We start from the raw sequence: 22,929 nt of genomic DNA on the forward strand, positions 1-22,929 counted from the left end.
TGGAGAAATGCTGATTAAAGCCACACAGCCCAGTAACTCAGCCAGTGCCTCAGAGGTCAAACTGGAGTGAGTTGACACAACATTTAGGCACTAAGAGATCAAAGTCTGCAATGCGCTAAGCCTCGTGCTACCTGCGTGCAGTGAATGACAATGTGCCACCCTTTCCTTGCACTTGGCAGTTGGCAGGGGTACAGGGGGAAATTAAGTCTGGTGGAGCTTCATACACGCACATTCACCTTATTTCTGACAAATGACGGATGCACAGCTGCCTTCAGTCGAACCTCGAAATTAATACACAAACATGGAGCATCCTCTCCTGCTGGAAAAGATGCTGCCTATTTGCAGCCTTGGCCATAAAAAACAAATGGATCACGCTCACAGAAAACTGAATTACACGCCTGTTCTCTCCATTTTAATGACACTGATGGAATTTGCATTGACCCAGAGTATAAAAAAATGTGGTTAAAACAGAGGAAAGCATTTTAAAAATGTAAAGGGATTTGTGAGGATTATATAGAGAGTGGGAAATTGCTAAATATTATCATGGCACTGAGAATTTGAAGCTATAGTGTGTGTTCCGCCTTAATGCAAAGTACGGTGAGATGCCTATTTTCGACTCTCAGACTATTTTGGTGCTTAAAGTGTTTTGGCAGAAGAGGCACTAAGTCTGAAGGTAAGAAGCCGTATCATAGATTTAAAGTTCCTGAGACAGACGGTGCATCTCAAACCTATAACTCCTCTCCTAAACACAAATCCGCAAGAATCTCGCTGACAGTTTGAGTGGAAGGGAAAAACTCACAGCTCAGCTCGCTGTTCGTCTTTGCTTTCAGATGCCAGTAAATATTTCAAAAACAGTATCAGAATAGATACACTTTGTCTGAAGGGGATGCGAAGGGTTGGACGACTGGGAGACTCATGTCCGTTCAGTTTGGGAGTTTCTATCAAGCCTGACGCTCTACCCTGATTCTGCCATTATTACTCACTCACAGCCGCTTCGTCAGCCTCACACACACACACACCTGAGAGACTATGCTGATGGATGAAATGAAAATACACCTCTTCACAGACAACATTCATCAGGATTGGCAACTACTGTAGCAGCACTAGTTTTAGAATACCAATGGCACATTTCTCTCTCTGTTATGGATCATCAATAAAATGAAGTCAATTCAGAATAAAAATTGGAGGCTTGGCAGTTTTCCTGTGACTAATTATCTGAGCGATCCAGTTTGAGGAAAGATTTCTGTAGCCAGCAGGGGAATCATCATGGGAATGGTAGGCGGACAATTATTATATTCATCCATAATTTCTCTGAAATTGACCGTTAACAAGTGAGAATTATTCCATTAATGCCAGCTCTTCCTTATGGCTCATGGCTACGAAGAGTACTGAAAAAAAGATTTACAACTGGTATATTGGATTTAAAGGAACATTTCAACTTTTGAGACTTATGCTCATTTGCTTCTTGCCATGAGACAATCCATACCACTCCTGTATCTATCCAGCCCAGTCACCAGAAGAAACTGTTGCTATTGTGCATTTCTGCAAATCAACAATACACTACATTTGAATGTTTCATATGGATCATATCAACGTTTGTACAGTGACGTGATATATAAGTTGACTTTCTCATTTGGGAGCTGAAGGGGATGGTGGATGATGTGTCACCTAGTCGAGACACCTGCTAAGCTGCAGACCACTGTTCAAAACTAACAAAGAACAAAATCAGTTGTGTTTCTGGTGAGTCCTTGCTGTGTTTTCATTGGCTTTTTAGGCACCAAACTTGAGTGTTTTGTAGTGACCCATCTGTGTTATTCCAGCAGCTTTTTTGGCTCCAGATGTGGGTATTTTGTAACAACCAATGTGTTTTTTCAGCAGTTTTTTTGGCTCCAAATGTGGGTGTTTTGTAGCCACCTCTCTATTTTTCCAGTGGCTTTTTAGGCTCCAAATGTGGGTGTTCTGTTGCGACATGTCTGTTTTTTTAGCAGATTTTTCGGCACAAATCATGGATGTTTTATAGCTACCTGTCTGTGGTTTTCCAGTGGCCTTTTAAGCACCAAACATGGGTGTTATATAGCTACCTGTCTGTTTTTCCAGCTGCTTTTTAGGCTCCAAATGTGTATGTTTTGTAGCGACATGTCTGTGTTTTTCCAGCAGCTTCTTAGACACAAAACATGGGTGTTTTGTAGCGACCCATCTGTGTTTTTCCAGCTGCATTTTAAGCTACAAATGTGGGTATTTTGTAACAACCTGTCTGTGCTTTTTCAGCAGTTTTTTAGACACCAAATGTGGGTGTTTGGTAGTTACTGTACTTGTCTCTGTTTTTCCAGTGGCAATAGTAGCGTGGAACGTAGCTGTTTTTTACCGAGATGTCTCTGCTCCATAATAACATACAAGTGGAACATATTTTTAACCGTTTCCACTAAGCAGTCTGGTTCAGTTAAGTTCAGTTGATTACACATTAGAATAGTTGTTTTGCATTCCCATTGTCAAAAGATGTGTATGGTACCAATGAAGACGTTCCAGTCCATAACTTTTTTTACGGCACCCCTTTGTTAAGGTACCTAGCACACTAATCCAATACTAAAAGGCAGAGCTATAAACATTGCGATACGTTGATTGGGCAAGAAAAAAAACATCACTCCTGCTTAACAAGGAATGTGTAAACCTGCTGTTATATAAAGATCTCATTGATTGTAACAGATACTCTAGCTTTTTTTTTTTTTTTAATTGTTCTGGAAATGTTGGTGCACAATTGCAGTCCATGTACAATCAACAAAGTGCAGACTTTCCTCTGCATCGCTGGTGAAGAAGAGGAGTACAGTGAGAGCTAGATGGAGCAGTGATGCAGCTATTACGATCTGCTAACAATCCAGCTTACATTTAAGACTAGCCTACTGTCTGCAACAGAAACACATAACAGATCTGTGGTTTAGGTCCATGTCCATTTGGGTTACATACGGGTTGTAATGGTACTATACTGAAAGGGTTAGAAATGCAGCTTTATTTAACGGACAAACATTAGAGAGAGATGGAGTGGTATCAGTCTTCTCATCCTTTAAATGTTCTCAAATATGTGTCATAGAAGGAATGAAATCTGGATATTTTCCCCTGTGTGTGCACAAAATAGACTTAATTCATTTTCTTTGGATACGATTTGCAAATAAAATCTGTTCTGCAGTTTGAAGACATGCACAGTTAAATATGGAAGCATTAAATCTGAACCAAAATTAAGAATGGCAGTCTCCGATGAATACATATTTTGAATGGTTGTCAGGTTTAAAAAACATCTTTTCATGGCATGGCTGATGAGAAGCACTACTTCATCACCACACACAAATAAAAAAACACAAACGCTTCTGCAATCTGTCATCAAAGACGGGGACTTTTGTTAAATACATTCCCTGCATCAGACAATACAATAGAGACTAAGACGCACATACAAACAAGTCTCAGGGGTCAACAGTCACTTCCATTATCCTAAAAGTCAGTGAACACACACACACACACACACACACAGCCTTACACAGTGCCACCAACCTTGAAATGCCATCTGCGAGAGCATGAGAATGCACTTTGTCCATTACATGCTTAAAGGAAAGCATAACGGCAAGAAGTCCCTGGAATTTTTACCCAAAAACTTTACTTTTACAGATGTCAGGATATTCTGTGTTGCTACTTGTGCCAAATAACCTGTGGTGGAAAGAGTATTCAGACCTTTCACTCAAGTAAAGGTACTGTACAAGTGCAACAATTCAAAGGTAGTATTATAAGCAAAATGTCTGCATCCAAAATTTTACATAAGCATAAAAGTGTAAGCAGTAAGTACTTTTTCTGAAGGAAGATGCCACATGAGTTTGCCTGGATCCAGACCTTTGAATCTGCCCACTCCCCTGAGTTCGAGTTGACTGACACATACTGTAACAAGGTGACAATTCCATCTAATATCAGGCAACATCTGAGCGGTACAATATATAGAATACAGTATAATTGTTAGAAATTTGGAGAGGACAGGTCAGGAAAAAAGTTTGGCTTTAGCAGTGTAGAGTTTCTTAAAATAGACTCTGAACTGTTGCTGTTGTTTATCATTATTAAACAATTTAAGGTCAGTGGCTGGATGTAATAGCTTTAAAATGGTGTGTTAATTGAGCTATAAATGCTTTCAATGTCAAGTACCCAGGGGGTGGGAAAACATCAGTAATGAAAACATGATGCCAGCTGTTGCCCTGCTGTAATTTGATTGGCTTTTTGCCAAGTACTGTTGTCATTATTTGCTTGTAGTTGGCAGACGTTAGTATTTGTTGTTAAAGAAGGTATTAACTGTGGTCTTCATGACCTATAGGAGCCATTCCTGGTGTAAAATGTATATGGGATGCTAATTTATCCTGTAGGGGTCACTGTTGTGGGTATCTGTCAATATAGGTAGGACCCATTCATTAAGGGACAGGTGTTGGTAGATGGAGGAGCACATATAGTTTATTTGACCACAACGCTGGGGCATGTCAAGCCAGGTGTACGCTGCTAAGCGTAATGAGGAAGTAGCGTTCTTTTGACACAGATTTATGGATTCACTACAACAGTGAGAAATAAATTATGCATCAAAGACAATAAGAAGAAGTGGGACACTTTGTCTTCACTTGATGAACAGCAGATGGTTTTGGCAGGCAAGTGCACCAATTTGTAGCCTGTCTATGCAGCTCCTCAGTGGCTTTAAGTTTAGGTTTCTCTGCTGTAATGAACTATGTGATGAAAAACTTAAAATCAAAAAGCCCAGCTGCCCCACCAGCTGCAGGATATTGTTATAAACCAAACCAATGGAAAACATAACCAGATTTAATCTGGAGTGGTTCTTAAGGAAAAAACGTCTCACTGCTAGCTTGTCAAAGAAGACACTGTATTTTGCTTCCAGTGTGTGGTGATCAGAGGGGACGTTACCTGGTCAATAACTGGCTTTCAGGATCTCAGGCATCTTTCTGAGAGGATTACCGAACATGAAAGCAGCATATAAATAAGGGAGTCAGCAGTATGACAGCAAATTGAGAAGGATGGGTATATGTGCCCAATCGGAACTTCAGTTCAATTCAATTTTATTTATAAAGCCCAATATTACAAATCACAATTTGCCTCAGACGGCTTTACAGCATACAACTTCCCTTTGTCCTTGGACCCTCACAGGTCATACTCAACTCATAGACATCTGAAATGTGACAAAGTGCCCAAAGTACCCCGTGTTTCTTTGTAAGGGGACACAAGGCAAAAAGGTTGGGAACCACTGGTTAAATCTGTAACAAATTATTGTGTTTTATAAGCTTATCATATGTTTTTCAATCTAAAATCTTTAACTGAAAGGTAACTAGTAACTTTATCTAAATGTAGTGGAGTAAAAATATAATATTTACTTCTGAAATGTAAAAGGAGTAGTTTTTAAATAGGCTATAAAATAACATACAGTTAAAAAAAACCCTCAAATACACTGTGTGAGTAGATGTATTCTCTACCACGGCAGTTACTTTTATCATTTTACAATGAAAAAATCAAACTGGTCCCTTCAGTTCATTAAAAAAAAATTCTGAGGAAAACAATAAAAGGCCTCTGTGCTATAAAATCAAATACAACCAAGAGATCCAACTGGGAAGAACTCAATATTCTCTGTGACTCCATCGTCTGAAATAATCAACATCATAAAAAAAAAAAAGGTACGGATTACTGCTTGCTAAGGGCACTGGAGGGACCCAACTAGTTTCAGCCACAAATTGTATTTTAATCAATATTAATCTACTCATGTGATGTAATTTCATGCTACACAGCCTATACTGCGCGAGCTAATCCAATCGCCTCATCTCTCAGTTGGAGGGAAACATTCAGGTCGACAGTTGATTCTCCACGATGTGATGAATTGTAAATTTATGCAAATGTAAACTTCATCTTAAATGCATAAGTTTGGGCACAATGCAGAAAAATCCTCCCGCCAGTGGGCAGACGCTGGATGCGAGAACAGATTCAGAGATGATGGTATCTATCACGCCGTAAAACAGGAAATCATGTTGATGTATTTATGTTGTGTCTATTTTTCTTGGCATCCACTGAGCTGGTTTCTCCCCCATGATGTAGCTCACTATCAATTACTCACTGACACTTGCCAGAAGCAAAACCCATATACAGACAGCTTAGATTTATGGTCGTGACTGGAATATGAAGCAGGATTTTGTTATGAAATGTGCCATGAGAAATGTTGAAAGTAAGTTGAGAGATTTCCTGTGATCCTATTAATGCCATGAACAAGCAAAATCATAAATCTTTTTTTTTTTTTTTTTATCTCTGAAACCTTATTAGATTTTGTCTTGGTGGAGGCCGAAAGCATCAAAGTTTTGTTGGTGTTTGGGTGATGAGAAAAATATGAAGTGACCTAAGCAATGTGGACTTGTATCTTAGTGGAGGAATTGATCATGGAAATCGTACAATTTTTCAGCTGAAATGTAAATGAGTGTGCACAGTTTAAGACAGCAGCAGAATATAATGCATTTCCTATAATGACTTCCAGGAGCCTTAAAGCCTGGAGTGTGAGATTTATACCATCGTCCCCATTCCATTGCCAACAGACTGATGAGGACGACTGTGCTGTTAACGGCTGAACCCGCGCAGTATATCACCATTTCCATGTTAGCAAATAATCATGTGCTTGACATCTTGGCGAGATGGGACTCTATCCTTCATGTAGTGACAGCAAAATGGAAAGATGGAAGCAGTTACATGGCAAGAACAGACAATAGATCATGAGCACTCTAAGCCTTGCTGCGCTGTTAATCAACAAATCAGCTGGGTTTCCCTCATTAATGACACAACCAGTGGTAACAAATGCTTTGGGAATGGCACTTACACAGTATGGGTGAGTTCCTGTGGTCTCTCAGCCTGCTCGGGGAACACAGGATGAGGTGGCTCTCCGATGGGGACGCAGCCTAGAGATTTACTGATTGCGTGGCTCAGCTTTTTGGCCGGAGACTTCTGTGAGGAGGGCAGGACAAACAAAGTATCTGTCACCTAGTGTTGTATCATTGTGTTGAGGTAGTAGAAACAGTTTTAAGCTGCTTCAGAAGTAATTTACATAACTAGGTCAACAGTTTGTTTGCTGTGCCAAAAGTGTGGAGCAGCAGTAGCTTGTGCATATTCAGGAAGTGCTTGTATCTGCTACGCCACATGCAGCTTGGGTGGCTGCCCTACGGTCCCAAAACTGCAAGGCAATGAGTTTATTTTTCTGTGCTCTTGTCAGACAGGTGTATGACTGCAGTTACGTACAAGCTAAAAATACTGTGCAGACAACAACATCGTACACATCCAATTTTAACACCAGCTGTGTTCTTCTGCAGGATTTTCAAATGGAAACACCCACTCAGCCATTTGCAAAAGGCAGTTACGTAGGCTTGAGGGCTGATGATATAAATGATAACTGTAAGGGTTAGTTTGGACTTCTTGAAGTGGGGTTGTATGAGGTACTTATCCATAGTCAGTGTATTACTGACTAGATGGTGATGGTGCTGGGCATGCCCCCAGTTTGAAGAAGCGCACATGAGCACCGTCACAGAAGCTAAGCGATGGACTGCTAAAAAAAAATCAATATCAGATGAGTGAAGTATTTCGAATATTTTCATTGCTTTACCTTACCGTCTGACAGCCCTTTCTGATTGGGATCTGAGGCTGTTATATCACTCTCTTCAAATCCACCAGACTGTACTGACCAAAACAGTAATTTTACCTTTCAGAACACAGAAGCTGCTGGTCTATAGCTGCCCCATTTCCACCGAGCAGTGCAGTATGGTACGATTAAGTTCAATACACTTTTTTTTCGTTACCACTGTGAAAAGTTGTGGATAGCACCAGTAAACCATTCCATACTGTCCCCATTTTTGGTCCCCCCTCTGTTGGGGTACCTATCACACAGATCTGGTACTAAAAGGTGGAGCTGTGAACACTGCAGTCTGATTGTTCAGTAGAGGACGGTCACTCTGCTCAGGGCTGAGTTGTGGCTGGTTTTGAGGCTCATGTAACCACTGTTCATACTGTGGAGAGTTTTATTAGTAAACTGTAACTATAAAATGAAAGGATGTTTTTGCTGCCTCATACAGCAGCTGGAGTCTGAGAAAAAGTAACTTAATTCACTGGGCCAACTGCCGGGAACTTTTAAGGTGGAAAGTTTACTTGACTCGGTTCAGACACAGAGAGGCACACTGGGAAAGGCTATGGGGTTTATATGTACTATGTCATCATGCAGAAACCAACATCAGGTCAGGTAGGAAAATGTTTTGAGAAAGACTGGAGAAAAAAGCATTATGATGCTAAAACATCATACATACTTTGATCATAATTTGAATGTTCAGATTTCAACACGTGGGACACAACTGTGCATTAACAGACTGATTTTACAACCTCAAAATAATTTTAAAAAAATGTTGGAAATTGGTGATAACAGTAGATATTTATACTTATTTTTGTATTTATTTATACAGTAAATATTTTTTAATAGATGATACTGTAATTGTCCTTTTTAATATGTGTGATGATAAATGATTACCAATATCATTGTCTTCAGATCGACCATTTTCCTACAAAAAAGGACCAAACTCTGCAGAATTTTATTCTTGGTAGGGTAAAAAAAAAAGTCTCTGAAAAGTTTTGTCATTTAACACTCCAGTGAAACACAAACTAAAACACAAACTATTAATTAATTAATTTAAGGTAAGATGGGATAGCAGTTCCTTAAGGCAGGATGATCACTGGAGCATTTGGTTTCATTTAGGGAACAAACCAGAAACTGTTTAAGGAATGGTTCACACTGAAATCAAAAAGATTACACCCACCGACCGTATCACCGCCAAAAGGGAGTGTGCATCTACTCATGGACGAGATGCTTGTGCTCATGACGGTGCGAGATGAAAACATTAATGGCGTCCTCCTTGGCTGAGCTTTAACATTAGCTAGCTCAGTGGTGCTAGGTGAGCTAGCAGTAGATGTACACTTCATTGTGCATGGTGATACAGTTGGTGGCTGTAGTTCAATAGAAAGAAAATAGTTCCTACATGAAACTGCTCACAACAAGGTCGGTCTGTGGATTATCTTGAGTAACCAGGTCATGATTTCTATAAAGAGACATTGCTTTTTTTTAAAATGTATTTTTTGGCGCTTTTATCATCACAAGCCAAGTGCCATCTAGTTCCATGATATTGGAGAGCAGGCAGACATCTCTACGACCGTTATCTTAGTTTACTTGTAATAAAATGTATTATAGGAATAAAATGGCCCTGCCTTTATGTCGTGCAATTTATCCATATAATACAGACACACAATAACAGTTGGAGAGTACATTTAACGCACTGGTTGACACAGCAGTCGTCTTGTTCTTTTATGAACAGCCATTGTTTTTGTCACAACAGAAGAAAATGGACAGTAAAGCTGCCAGCTAATCAGAATAGTGTGGGTGCTGCCAAATGCTGAAACCAAATAAAATGTGGCGAACAATGTCCCAGATGTGTTTCACAGACATATAATTTACACCAGTTTGTGACGAAAGTAGGAAAACATCCAGAACAGATTCAGCCATCTAACCCTCATGGTAATATTTTTTCATATTACAGATATCTTTTTGTGTTGCATCTATTCAGGCGTGTCAGTCAAGTCCTGAGGCTTCATGAACAGTCATTCTCTTCTGTGAAAAACCATGTGGGGTGGGAATTGGATTTGGGATCCTGCGCCTATTTCTTCCCTTGTTTCGATTTATAACATAATGATTGAGCTTTGGGGGAATGTGGCAACACGGCAAATTCAATCAATACAATTTCATTTGCCAAAATGAGTAAAACCCCATAAAATCCCGTTTGGATTGCTTTGAGAGGACAGGAAATGTAGGGTGACGGCTGAATAGTCTGCCATGTTGTAAAATCATTCCCCACTCTCACAGAGATATTGACTCTAGGATTGTTTTGAAAAGGGAACATCAGGATGTAAAATTAAGAGTGATCAGGGTTTTGCCTTACCCAGGATGAGTGCTCCTTCATTTGGTGCTGGTTGCTATGGGGACCATTGGCATGACCACGCCAGAAGCAGCTCTGGCAGAGCTGGTAGCCATGGCACTGTTGGCACCGATACCGGAAACCCATCATGCTCTCGCTCCGGCAATATGAACATTCCACCGGATGGAAGACTGAGCAGTAAAGAAAAACAAAGACGGGACAGAGACATCTTTACTTACAGAGCTGTTCTCTTATATTTTCACATTTTTTATTAATATTTTCACATTATTATTATTTTTATTTAATATACTTCTAATTATTTGTTTGTTTTATTTTTTATGTCTGTACTTATTTCTATCTTTGTGCTGCTGCATCTTATCTTACATCTTAAAAACCTGTGTGTGCAGTTAGTTCCAAGGCAGTGGTTCTCACCCTTCTTTGTCAGACGTACCCCTGCAGCCAGTTGTAATAAGTAACTCAGTACATTTAGCCAAGACCTGTACTTGAGTAAAATGTTAAGGTACTTGTACTTTAATTGAGTATATCCATTAAATGTTACTTTGTACTTGTACACCATATTTCAGATGGAAATATTGTACTTTTTACTCCATTACATATATTGACAAATATAGTGACTAATAACTTTACAGATTTAGATTTTACATAAAAAAAAAAAAAACTTAAACCAGAAGTTTCTAAACTATTGGGCTTGTGAACCCTTATCTGTTTTACTTTCAGATATTTTTAGGGCATTTTGCCTTTAGTAGACAGGACAGGTAAGTTTGAAAGGGGGAGAGAGAGAGGGGATGACATGCAGCAAAGGGCCCCAGGCTGGACTCGAACCCAGGCCACTGCAACAACAGCCTTGTACATGGGGCGCCTGCTCTATCCACTAAGTCACCAACGCTCTGTTTTACTTGAAGATTAAGTGCAGGACCTTTACATGTAAATTCAGAGGAAGGATTAAATGAGCGCTCCTGGGGTGGAAGAGAAAAGCACTTTGAGTGGTCAAAAGACTAGACAGGCACTATAGAGGTTCAAGTCCATATCCATTTAGCTGTTTACCATTTCACTGTTTCTAGGCTCAAAGAGGTAAAATTATGCATTATTTTACATCACTGTTTTACAGACATCAGCATCAAATTTAGAGGAATTAAATGAGGGACATTTATATTCAAATGATGAAATGCCAGTGTGGATGCACAGTGTGAATATAAATAGCTGAGAGTCCACATCTCACCATTTTCAACATTAGCAAGTCGGTGCATGAGCGGTAGCCATACGAGGCATTGAGGGGGAGGATCTGCCATCAACACATCCAAAAACGTGTTCAGCATAATCTTCTTCTGGATACAAACACACACAAACATGTATTAACCAAGACATGCAAATTATTAGACGATAGGGAAGAAAAAGAAGAATGAGAGGATGGTTTGTTCATAAATCCTCCTCATACCTGCTGAGGGAAGCACGTCCGCACTGAGTGCTCCGTGTACCCAAAAGAAGGGCCCTCAAACACGGCCGTAGGGAGTTTGAGCACCTCCCGGAGAAACTGATCAAACTTTGCAAACATCATGACTCCACTTGAGTCGGAGATCTGTGAGAAAATATCTGAGGGACAGCAAATGTCAGACTGTTAGGAAGAACACAGTGCAAAGCAGGCTTTTGACATTTCTGTGGATGTATTGATCTGCAGTCTGTGTACTCAGCAGAGTCAAAATATGCACAGTTAAAGCAAATAAATTCTGCATGTGTGTTTCAACAGTGCCCCTGTGTGTTTAATTTAAGCAACTACATAATAAAATCCTAGAATGTGCAGGTGGCAGTGACATTTCAGAAAATCAAACTAAGTAAAAAATGCAACTCATTCACACACACAGATATGTCTGTCTTCTGGTGGCAGGTGTAGGGGGGCTTACAAATGTACTTACAGCGTAGTTTGTCTACAATTTTCCCTCCACACATTGTTGACAGCATGGCTTTCATTGAGAAAACTGTCAGCTTCCCATGGCTTTCACTGCAAGAAGGAAGAAAGGTGAAAAGATGAATTCATAAGCAGTAAAACACACCATTACAGCCTCACATGGTCTGTTATGACTAATAGCTTCTGATTGCTTATGGCAGCTAAGCAAGCAAAACTTTATTTATTTAGCAAATTTCTATTCCAGGTGGAATCACACTGTGCGGCACAAAGTGTGAGGTAGAAGTTGCAGGCACAGAACAAAGCCAAAAACCAACCATAACAGTGACTTAAATCCATTAAAATTTGAAATTAAACCTCATGAAACAATAATCATGATGAAGAATAAATCAATAGAAAATACAAAGACCTGACTCAGAACTGATTAAAAATTTGTTAAAATAAAAAAAACTAATAGCACCAAAAGTAAACCATTAAAAGATGATAATACATATGAATTAACATAAACAAAATAATTAAAACAGAACAAAATAGAATAAATAGACCAATAAAAGATGATAACACGAGAGTAAAACCAAAAAAATAAAATGAAATAATAGATAAACCTATAAAATAGTAAAAGTAAAAGCCCACCTGACTTAAAACCAATGAAAGAAAGAAAAATAAAATAAATTAAAACAGTCAAACCTGTCTACTAGAATGTGGGACTAAAAAGGAATGTCTTCAACTTAACTTTAGCTAAGTCAGTCTTCTCTGCTTGTGTTACTGTGTTTAATCATAATATCATCCCACAGTTGTCACCTCAGATAAAGTTACATACAGTAGACTCCCCTCAATAAAAGATAATGAGATATTTGCACAGAAATATGACACATTTATTACAATTCCAATCAAATCCCTCATCCCCATCCCTCTATGTTTGCTTGTAGATTGGCTGTGTACGTTCAATACGATGTCACAGAAATGTCACTGACTAAGGACCTGTCGTTCTTTGAGAGGAAAGTAGCAGACATCCCCAGCCTTGTGCTGCATTCATGTGATGTCAGAATAAATTGAAAAATGATCGTACCTCACAGCTCACCTGAACCATGTCCTTTGCTCTTTGTCATCAACATGTTGTTTGAACACTCTAAGCAATAAAATACAACACACGCTGCACCATTAGCATTGTTGCCTCACAGCAAGAGGGTTCCTGGTTTGAACCCAGGGTGGAGGAGCCCTTCTGTGCAAAGTTTGCATGTTCTCCCCCTGTCAGTGTGGGTTTTCTCTGGGTACTCTAGCTTCCTCCCACAGTCCAAAGACATGCAGGTTAATTGGTGACTCTAAATTACTAGTAGGTGTGAATGTGAGTGTGAATCGTTGTCTGTCTCTATGTGTCAGCCCTTTGATAGTCTGGTGACCTGTCCAGGGTGTACCCCGCCTCTCACCCAGTGTCAGCTGGGATAGGCTCCAGCCCCACGTGTACATGAATGCACCATTGGCCACAGCTGGTGAAGGTCTCACCTCATGTCAGATTCCATAGGTTCCCACTAGTTCATTCATTGCTGTTGTACTACATTACTACGTGTTATGGATCCATGAGCACTCGTACCTTCAACAAGCTGACGCAGTATATACCAGACACTAATCTGCGTCAGACTGATACCCAATCGATTCTCAGACTGTAACATACAGCAGTGCACATGTCAAACATATCAGTGCACTTTGAGGTTGCATCCATTAATGTGTAAAATGTGAAAAGTCATGAACTAAGCCTTCAATCACACATTAACGCAGTATATTCACATCATTATTAGCCCGCCTCAAGACCCCTTAAAATCTCTTTAACTTGCCAAGAGAGACCAGCTCTTTCATTTCAGATTCATTTAGCTCCGGCTTCCGAGCAGAGGTAACAGAGTACATGAAAGCTCTTCTGCCTAATTCAGTTTGGACCTCAGGGACAGATAGCGAAACTGCTTCCTGTGATCGCAGACAGTCATTTCCACAAAGTTTCCCAGAGATACGGCAGCATGAATAATAACAGAGCGGGACCAGAATGGCCTTACAGATAAAAGTAAACCAATTGAATGGGTCGATGAATGGAAGGGGCAAGCAGCCAATCAATTTGAGCACACAGGGTACAATAATGAGAGAGAGCTTTACGGTCAATAATAAACCTCTGTACTCCAGGATGCCTTGAGCACAGAGCAAACATTAAGAGGAGGGATATACAGTGAAACATCACCAGGAATACTTCAGCTGATTGGGATTTTTTTTGTGTGACAGAGAAAGTAAGCAGATGTGTATTTGTTCCAACATTTGTCAGTGTTTTGGCATGATTTCAGAGGCCTAAAACCTGGCTGGATGGATAGTTTGTAAAGTGAAATCAGGGCCATTGAGAATACTGAAGTCCTGTGCAGTGTATTTCTTCGGGGAATTTTTACTTTCTACAGTTATAAACTTACAGAGGGATTCAGCATATTTTCACCAGAACTGAATTCCTGGCAGCATGGAGTGGACTTTAAAGCAGCATTAGACAATGTGTTGTGAAATAAAATGCTAACGCTTTATCTTATAGGTATTTTATTCTCTAACAGTTTCCTGGGAAGAAAGAACTACGTAACTTGGTACTAAATACAGGGAACCCTGACAGTGTTCTGCAACACTTCAGGTGTTTGCACACCAAGTCCGTATTTTTTGTATGTGTTTTTTTTTTTTTAATCTGCCTTTCTATAAAAATCATTACGCAGAGACCTTGCACTCTAAATTCAATGCATTTTACTGTTCTATTAATGTGAAAATTCGCAATATGAGACAAAATGTAGAAACACATTTCCTCCCTTGCTTCCCTCCACTGGAGTCGCCTCTCTGGTGGTCGCCACTCTCTGCCTCTGTCTTGCATATGGCAATGCAGATACTTGAAACAGCTGAACTATTGCCCCTTTCTGTCTCTACACTGTCACACTCTCTGTCTGTGTGTGCTCCACATCCTCCTCCATAGTCACCATCATTCACCTGAATATTACTATCTGACCTGTTGAAAGTAGGCTATCTGAGTTATGAAATGATACTGTGTGTCTCGTTCCTCTCTCTGCCTTTAGTCTGTGGATTCAGTTTAAAAAATACCAGGAAAGAGTGAAAAATGCCCATTACAGTTGGTCTGAGGTGACGTCTTAAGGTGCCTTTTGTCTGTTTGAGGATCACTTGTAGTACATAGAACAACTTCATTGCAATACCAATGCATTTCAGCATGTGGCCTTCATCAGGGTCCAACGCGTTTCAAAATGCCGTAAGCTGAAAGACATTGGTATTGCACTGAATTTGTTCTACATACTACAAGTGCTGCTCATCTCCATGAACCTTGGAAGTAGGTAAAGTTGTGCCAGAAACCCCCGCCCTGCTGCTTGCTTTGTCTGACCAACTGCACAAAACCTACACAAGATACTCAGTGTAATTTAAGGCAAGAACAGAGCAGTAAATCCTTGCAAGGGAAACAGATGCTAGAACCACTGATTTTTTTCTTTTATATTTTTACTTCACTTATTCATTTTCCGTAAGCGCTTATCCTGTTTGAGGGTCATGGGGGGGGCTGGAGCATTGGGTGAGAGGAAGAGTACACCCTGGACAGGTCACCAGACTATCACAGGGCTGACACATAGAGACAGACAACCAATCCCACTCACATTCACACCTACGGACAATTTAGAGTCACCAATTAACCTGCATGTCTTTGAACTGTGGGAGGAAGCTGGAGCACCCGGAGAAAACCCACACTGACACCGGGAGAACATGCAAACTCAGCACATCTAAGTTTCCACACAGCTCCCCCACCTTGGGTTCAAACCAGGAACCCTCTTGCCGTGAGGCGACAATGCTAACCACTGCACCACTGTGCCATTTTTGCTCGATGAATGTCTAAAATGTTTAGTTAATTAGTTGAAAGAAATTTTCTTAAACTGCTCAATTTGAATAATAATAGAACCGTTTAATCAAAACATAATGAATGTATGAAAAATCCAAATAATCACTTTATGACACCTTCTTTTTAGTGTCATACAGGGTGTCACTTTGCTTTCTTGGGCCACAGCAAAACAGGGGCCTATAAAGGCGAAACTCTGTCACTGTGTGAGTGACTGAGTGACAAAGTGACACCATTGGCCAGTCGAGTTTCCCCATTGGCTGTTGCTCTTTCAGAATGGATAGGGGCGAAGTGTTTCTGCTGGTGCCATCTACCTCTGTGATTAATCATCTGATCTACTCCCTCAATACATGAACGATTGTTGTTGTAGTGCACTGCGTTTATTACTGTACCTGCAGAGCTCAACCCAGAAAGCCTCGTCCGAGAAATTTAGGAGGAGCTCTGTATATTATCCTGTACTTTTATTTCAAACAAGGTGTTTCAATCCCATATTTGTAGGGTGTTGACACTGTTTGATGACTGTATTTTAAGAGTGGCATAGTAGGCCTAGTGAGTGTGGTCAAGCGAGAGAAAAATAGAGTGAAGGTGGATGTGCTCAGGGTGCTCAGGTGTTGGCAATCTGAGCACAGGAGAAAGCAGTAGTAAAGTTGTCAGGTGGTACAGTGAAGGTTTGAGTTTGTCCATGAATAAATACTACAGCCCACCACAGTGATTATCAACCCTGGAGGCAAAACAAAGTCTCCCCTGTGCTTCCTAATCTGGATGCTAAAGCAGGAAATTATCTTGCTGTTTTTACTAAGACCAATATTTGAGGCTGTGGACATGTTTGTAATTGTCATGGGATGTAACCTAGGTCTGGTCTCTTTAACAAGGTAATATTAATTACACATCAACACCTCAGATGAGTAATCCAGAACAACAAATTGTTGAAAACAGAATGATTATATCCAATTTTTTGTCTCCAACACAGGTATCGTAACCATGTGAATAGTAAACGGACTTGCATTTTTATAAATCCTTCCAAGTCTTTCGATCACTTAAAGTGCTTTACACTCATACACTGACTGCAAAGGCTGTCAGGCAAAGTGCCAATCTGATCATCAGGATCTAATCTAATGCTCATTCAAACACATTTGCACACCTATGGCCCAGCTTTTGAGAGTATTTTGGGGTTCAGTATTTTGCCCAAGGATACTTGCATTCTGAAGGGAGCTGGGGATCGAACTGCAGAGTGAATGACTTACATACTGATCCGCAGCTGCCTATGACATACTACTTTAGTACACTTTGAAAACAAAAATTTCTGCGATCACAGAAGAAAATTGCAAATGATCATTTAACATCCAGGAATTAACACTATAGACACTTCCGCTGGCTATCCCTGTAACAATTTGTCCACAATTTAGCACACTGACCATGCACGGTCCAACCATATACTAGGTTCTCTTTCATAACATTTGTTTCGTGTCTCACTATGGGAACGCCTCCTGTGTGACCCCATCAGAAGCTCATATAATATTACGCCAGCCCTAATTGGCTGGCACTAGTGACGCATATGTCAGGAGGGGTTGGGACCCTCCTCCTATATGTTGGGCTGACATAGCTTCAGTTGTCACCTCTATCTCACTTCCATAGCAAGGAGGGTGGTCTAGTGAGACACTCACTAATGCTAATCAGAGAATCAGGGTTATATCCTTAACCTTGAGTTTCAACCTAATTTTGTTCCAACAGACTGAGTAGCAGCCAGCTAATATTATTATTTATAAAAGTTAAACACACTACCTGTAATTAACGTTAGTTGTCTTTAAGTTGATAATCAACTACATATGATAAAACTGTGTCAGTTTTTAGCAGATTTTTCACAGGTTGTCAAGTAAAAAGCAAGATGTCAGAACTTTTCTGAGCAGCCACAGTCGCTGAAAGTGAAGCTTACTGTACAGGATAGGAGCACATTGAAAAATCCACCATGAGCTACTGGTCAAACCAGACCCAGTTAGGTGTAGCTATCAAAACCACTTAGTTAGGTTTAGAAAAAAGATCATGTTTTGAGTTCAAATAAGTATGTTTGTTGCGTAACAATAAGGTAATATAACGTAAATACATAAGTGACATCAGTACACTTTGACTGTACGTAAATTAAGTAATGTTACATTAAAACAATGGTGAATTTTGGTTTCACACGGGGCACAAACTAGGTGAAAGTCTCGTTTTGTTTGACCCATCCACCTCCGCTCTCTCCAGCCCTATACAGTACATAATCTTTGACTCTTTATACTGTGTCAGTTGCTCTCTGCATCAAGTATTGTCGTGGATGGGTTTACACTGGAGTAAGTTGAAAGCCCAGTGCATTGCATGAAGATGCTAAAGGGTGCCTTTGGTGTCGATATCACACACCAAGGAGCGCGACAAAGTGTCAGTATTTGACAACCTGGATATAAGAACAAGCTGCCCTCAAGGGATCATAAGATTTGTCTGAGAGGTAGCAAGAAGAAAAAAAATCTGTTTGGGTGAATTTATTCTGATTTGCTTTTAATCTTTACTTTTTCCCTGTAAAATACTAGAATATTTTAACTCTTTAGGCCCTTTAGATATTGTTAAAAAAAAACCAAAAACATTTTTTTGTAATTGGTTAAACCCTGTAGACACATGGAACCAGTGACAAAGGCTCACAAGTAGAAATACCTTTGTTGGGAGCCACTGGTCTAAAATGTGAGATGTGAATACACATTTATAAAACATATTTTAATATTCAGCCCCCGATTTGATGTGGTTTCTGCATCAACGCCACTCAAACAACAGTAAAAGTGACTCCAGTGATCCCCACCCACAGAGTGTATCGCTCATCTGCACTGACCACCTCACCCGTACCTGTCGTAGGTGGCCACCATGAAGTTGAGCAGCAGTCCGATGGACTGCTCCACGTTGATCTGGTGGGTGGTGGGCAGCCGCTTGTTGAGCTGGTAGTAGATGGAAGACAGAATAGTCTCCAGCCGTGACACGTTGATCTCAGCGTTGTGGTCCAACGTGTTGAGCCCGTTGTCACGAAAGGCTTCGATCATGTTCCAGACATCCACCAGATGAACTGTGAGGGGGAAACAGACAGACTGTGATCAGACTGTGACTCTTGGAAATAGTGTTTCTGTTAATTACACAGTGTCATAACAGTTGAAACGAGAGGAAAATCTCTTACGGTTGCATCTCTTTTGCACAAACCGGAGTTTGCAGGCAGTCCTGTAAGTCGACAGTCTGATTACATCAAAATTTTGGGCTCCTGCAAAAAAGAAAAAATCAGATCTCAAGTTAATGCCATGCCTGTCCAGTTTAATTTAATAAAATTACATTCTTTCCGAACACAATCAGGCTTACAGAAGGTACATTTACACGTGATCGTTATCTGTGTGGGAGGAATTACACTGTACATGTGAGGGAGCACATATCTCCTGCTTCAGTCAAAGAATTACATGAGCCACTGCCGACTATGAATAGTGAAAAGAGATTTCTCTTCAGTCGACTCCACTCACTCATTTCCATGAAGAGCTGTCTCTTCTCCACCATGGCCTTGCCTCGTTTACTGCCTTCCTCGATCATTCTGTGGCACATCAAACAGCAGAGCGCGCAGTGCGTACAGTTCAGACAGCAGCATGTTAATAAATGAAACACACAGTTCTTTTCATTGTCCACAATCAGAAAGCATACAAATGAGGATGAATTATATATATAGCATATTAAAAGTGCAGTTGACGAAAACTGATCAGAATATGACTTTCTGTGGTATTAAATAACATAAATGATTACTTAAAGCTTATAAAATAACATCTTTTAAATATAGAACATCTGGTCTTCAGCTGAAATGAACATGTGAGCTCCTGAACACTCATATACCACGTTTATTATTCACCCTGTATACATCAAGGACTGTATTAGTCATCACTCCAGCTAATCACTTCACTGCAAAACACATAGATTATGTAGCTTTGTTTGGACTTCTTAACAGATGAAATTACTGGAATGAAATCTTTAGCTGTACACAACAAATTTCATTGCTTTGAGAGACGCTAATGAGCTAGTTTAATAATGAAACTGAACTATCTGTTTCACTCAATTCACTATCTGAATCACTTAAATATCAAGGATGTGGGATGCAGTTGAAGATACTAAAAACCAGAGATAAATCCTGATTTAATTTAAAGAGTCACTAACTGTTCTTATCTCATCTTATTTAACAGCAATGTGTGGTGTCAGTGTTCAGTGGCAACTAAGAAAATTGTGTGTTGATAAAAATGTGACTTTTACTAAGGAATAGTTTGAAATTTTGGGAAGTATACTTTTTGGCTTTCTTGCCAAGAGTTGGATAAGAAGATTGACACCACGCTCATGTCATATAAGCCATAAGCTTAGCCTAACATAGAGAGTGTAAACAGGGGGAAACAGCTAGCCTGACTCTCTTCAACTGTGACAAAATCCACCTACCAGCACCTTTAAAGCTCATTAAATAACTCATTATATCTTAGTTGTCTCCAAAAATAAAAAAAACCATAGTTGGTTACGTGCTTGGTTATTCTTTGTTCAAGCCAATTTTGTACCAAATTATAGCCCCTTTCACACATACACTGCAAATCTGAAATTAACTATTACTCAAAGGAGCTGTATGTGAGAACCCAAATTCCCAAATCAGGTGGATTGGACCTTTAACTGACTTTACCCTGCCAGCTCCATAGCACAAAGTCTTTGTCATGTCTGATTGAGCCCATGTGTGAATAGAGTAAGAAACTGTTAGGAGAATTCACAGCGGGTGTGTGTTGGTAACATTTCTATCATGAAGCTCGCATGAAACCTGGAATAAAACAAACATCTGAGGGTGAAAAAGACGGGTCAGTTACAAGAAGACGCCAGTGACAATATCTAACTGCAGAGATGACGAGATTCTGTAACTTCAGTGACTTCTGAACGGCATAAGACTCAGTTGTACTCCCATATTAGAAACTGGCTGTGTGCCTATGGTGTAATCATCGTAATCTCCTGCCTCCTGCTCTACCCAGGCCTCACCTAAACTCAGAGTACTTCCAGTAGGTGAGAGCTTGTTTGACAGGGACAATCTCCTGTTGTGTGCTACAACAAACTCCGGACGATGTCTGGACCTGATTCTCTTGACATTGTCCAGAGTTCATGTGAGAAATCTGCTTATGCTAACAAGAAATAAAGAAAATAAGCACCTTTCCTGAAATGTCGGACTATTCTTTTAAAGTGTGCCATCAATTTGTATTTAATATTAAAATCCAATTGTACAAAGATGTTAAAAATGATATCTTTATGATGTGAACATTTAAATATTAGTCCTTAATCTTCAGGATGCAGGTATCAGTTGCTGTACGCACAAAAAGGATACTCATCTCTTTCAAACCAAAGACTCTACATCTATTGAACAATTTAAACTTTAGCTTTTGTTCTGACGTCTGATTCAACTTCAGCGTCGGCTCTGTTGTGAGTTTTCAAAAATAATTCATTGTTCGTGTCTGTCTTTTGTTTCAACATCACACTCGTACTTGTGGAAGACAAATTTCCCTTTGAAACGATACAGGTTTCCTTATTACACTCAAGCCTTCACTCTTCAAAAAGTGTCATCAGGGCTTTAATGTTGTGGCACAAGTCATTTCTTTCGGTGAACAATGGATGTTTTCATTTGAAACAGATCATCAATTGTTCTTTCCCAGTATCCTGTGTTCAGTATAGTACAGTGGTTTAAATTTGTGGTGTCATGTATTGGAAAATAGTGTCATTTTTTAGACTATATAATTTAAGATTTCAATACTTACCTGTCTGTGGTTGAATGTCAAACAAAGTGAAGCCCTGAACGTCGACCCTGTGAAGAGAAGCCATATTGAAAGAGTTAGCGAAGGTGTCTTTGCACTCGATGTTACCAGTACTATGAGAGATAAGCTATTCCTCGCTGACAAAATGTAGTTGACTTTTGAATAAGTAATTAACACCTCCCCTCTCTCCCTCCTTCAAGGACTTCATTAGCTCTCAATTTGTGCTTTTGTTTCCCCTCTCTCTCTTCCTGCAGAGATATTGGTGAGCTAGCTGGGGAACACTCCAGTGCCCGTGGTCTGTGCAAATGATAATTCTCCATGACATCCTGCTCAGCAAGGACTGCATCCTGTGGGCTAATGACACCGACGGAGAGCTGCAAAGGAACCACTTAACGACGACGGACGCGGAGCACATTACAGCTGGCCAATGAGTGAGAAGCGCCAGGGTACCTCGGACCGAGCGCCCCAAACATGCCTGGATCGCATGAATGTTCGCAGGATGCTGACCAGCAGAGTGAAAGCAAAGAAGCAAAGGTTCTGCTACCCTCAGGAAGTCTACACACAGGCAGGATTTCTTTTCTTTTTTTACATCAAGCCGTGTTTTAGAGGCGCTCTTCTTTTCACAGTGATCTTTACTGTTATGACAAAGCCTCTTTCCAGTCACTAGCTTACTACTCTGCCTTGTGTTGAGTGGTTCTTATTGCAGGTTACAGGCACAAGCAAGGGTCTTTTAAAGAGATCTATCCACTAAAATGCAGTCAAGCATCATTTCACTTTTATTGAAGACAATAAGTATTAGGATCTGGGTAACAACCAATGGTTATTTCAGTGATTAAAGGTCCAGTAGGAGCATCTATTCGCTATAACAGAATATAATATACAGAACTACGTTTTCTTATGTTTATGATGATACTGAAAATAAGAATGGTGTTTTCGTTACCGTGGAATGAGCTGATTATATCTACATATGGAGCAGCCCGTCTTACACAGAGTCTGCCATGTTGTGCTGCAGTAGCCCAGAGCGGACAAACCATTAGCATCTTCGTGTTAGCCTGTAGTTCTCCTACACACTTCACACAAGTTTCAGTTCTGCAGCCTCACAGCCAGATGCCGCTAAATCCTCCACACTAGACCTTTAACAGGAAGTATTATAATCAGAGTCACAAGTAATGATTATTCTAGTGATCAAGTATATGAAATATCAAAAAGCCCATCACTGGAGCTGCTGCTTAGTCCAATCAATCAACTATATTATTATCTACATCAACAGGGAACTAATCAGCAACTGTTTTGATAATC

At 40.0% G+C, this 22,929-nt stretch overlaps 1 protein-coding gene across 2 annotated transcripts in view; it reads right to left on the reverse strand.

The window, feature by feature from the left end:
- Positions 1-22,929, reverse strand: part of hadhab (hydroxyacyl-CoA dehydrogenase trifunctional multienzyme complex subunit alpha b) — a 91,433-nt gene that overhangs the window by 23,682 nt on the left and 44,822 nt on the right. The window contains exons 2-10 of one of the 2 annotated variants that reach the window (XM_049596813.1): positions 21,634-21,680; positions 19,342-19,409; positions 19,011-19,091; positions 18,689-18,902; positions 11,933-12,018; positions 11,458-11,612; positions 11,242-11,347; positions 10,026-10,192; positions 6,878-7,002 (exon numbers count right to left, since the gene is read on the reverse strand). In XM_049596813.1, coding sequence (XP_049452770.1) covers positions 6,878-7,002; positions 10,026-10,192; positions 11,242-11,347; positions 11,458-11,612; positions 11,933-12,018; positions 18,689-18,902; positions 19,011-19,091; positions 19,342-19,408 — 1,001 coding nt within the window. In that variant the 5' untranslated portion in view covers position 19,409; positions 21,634-21,680. The remainder of the gene's footprint in view (positions 1-6,877; positions 7,003-10,025; positions 10,193-11,241; positions 11,348-11,457; positions 11,613-11,932; positions 12,019-18,688; positions 18,903-19,010; positions 19,092-19,341; positions 19,410-21,633; positions 21,681-22,929) is intronic. The other variant, XM_049596812.1, reaches the window with a different exon arrangement.

This window comes from Epinephelus fuscoguttatus, linkage group LG14 (genome assembly GCF_011397635.1).
Source record: "Epinephelus fuscoguttatus linkage group LG14, E.fuscoguttatus.final_Chr_v1".
NCBI lineage: Eukaryota > Metazoa > Chordata > Actinopteri > Perciformes > Serranidae > Epinephelus > Epinephelus fuscoguttatus.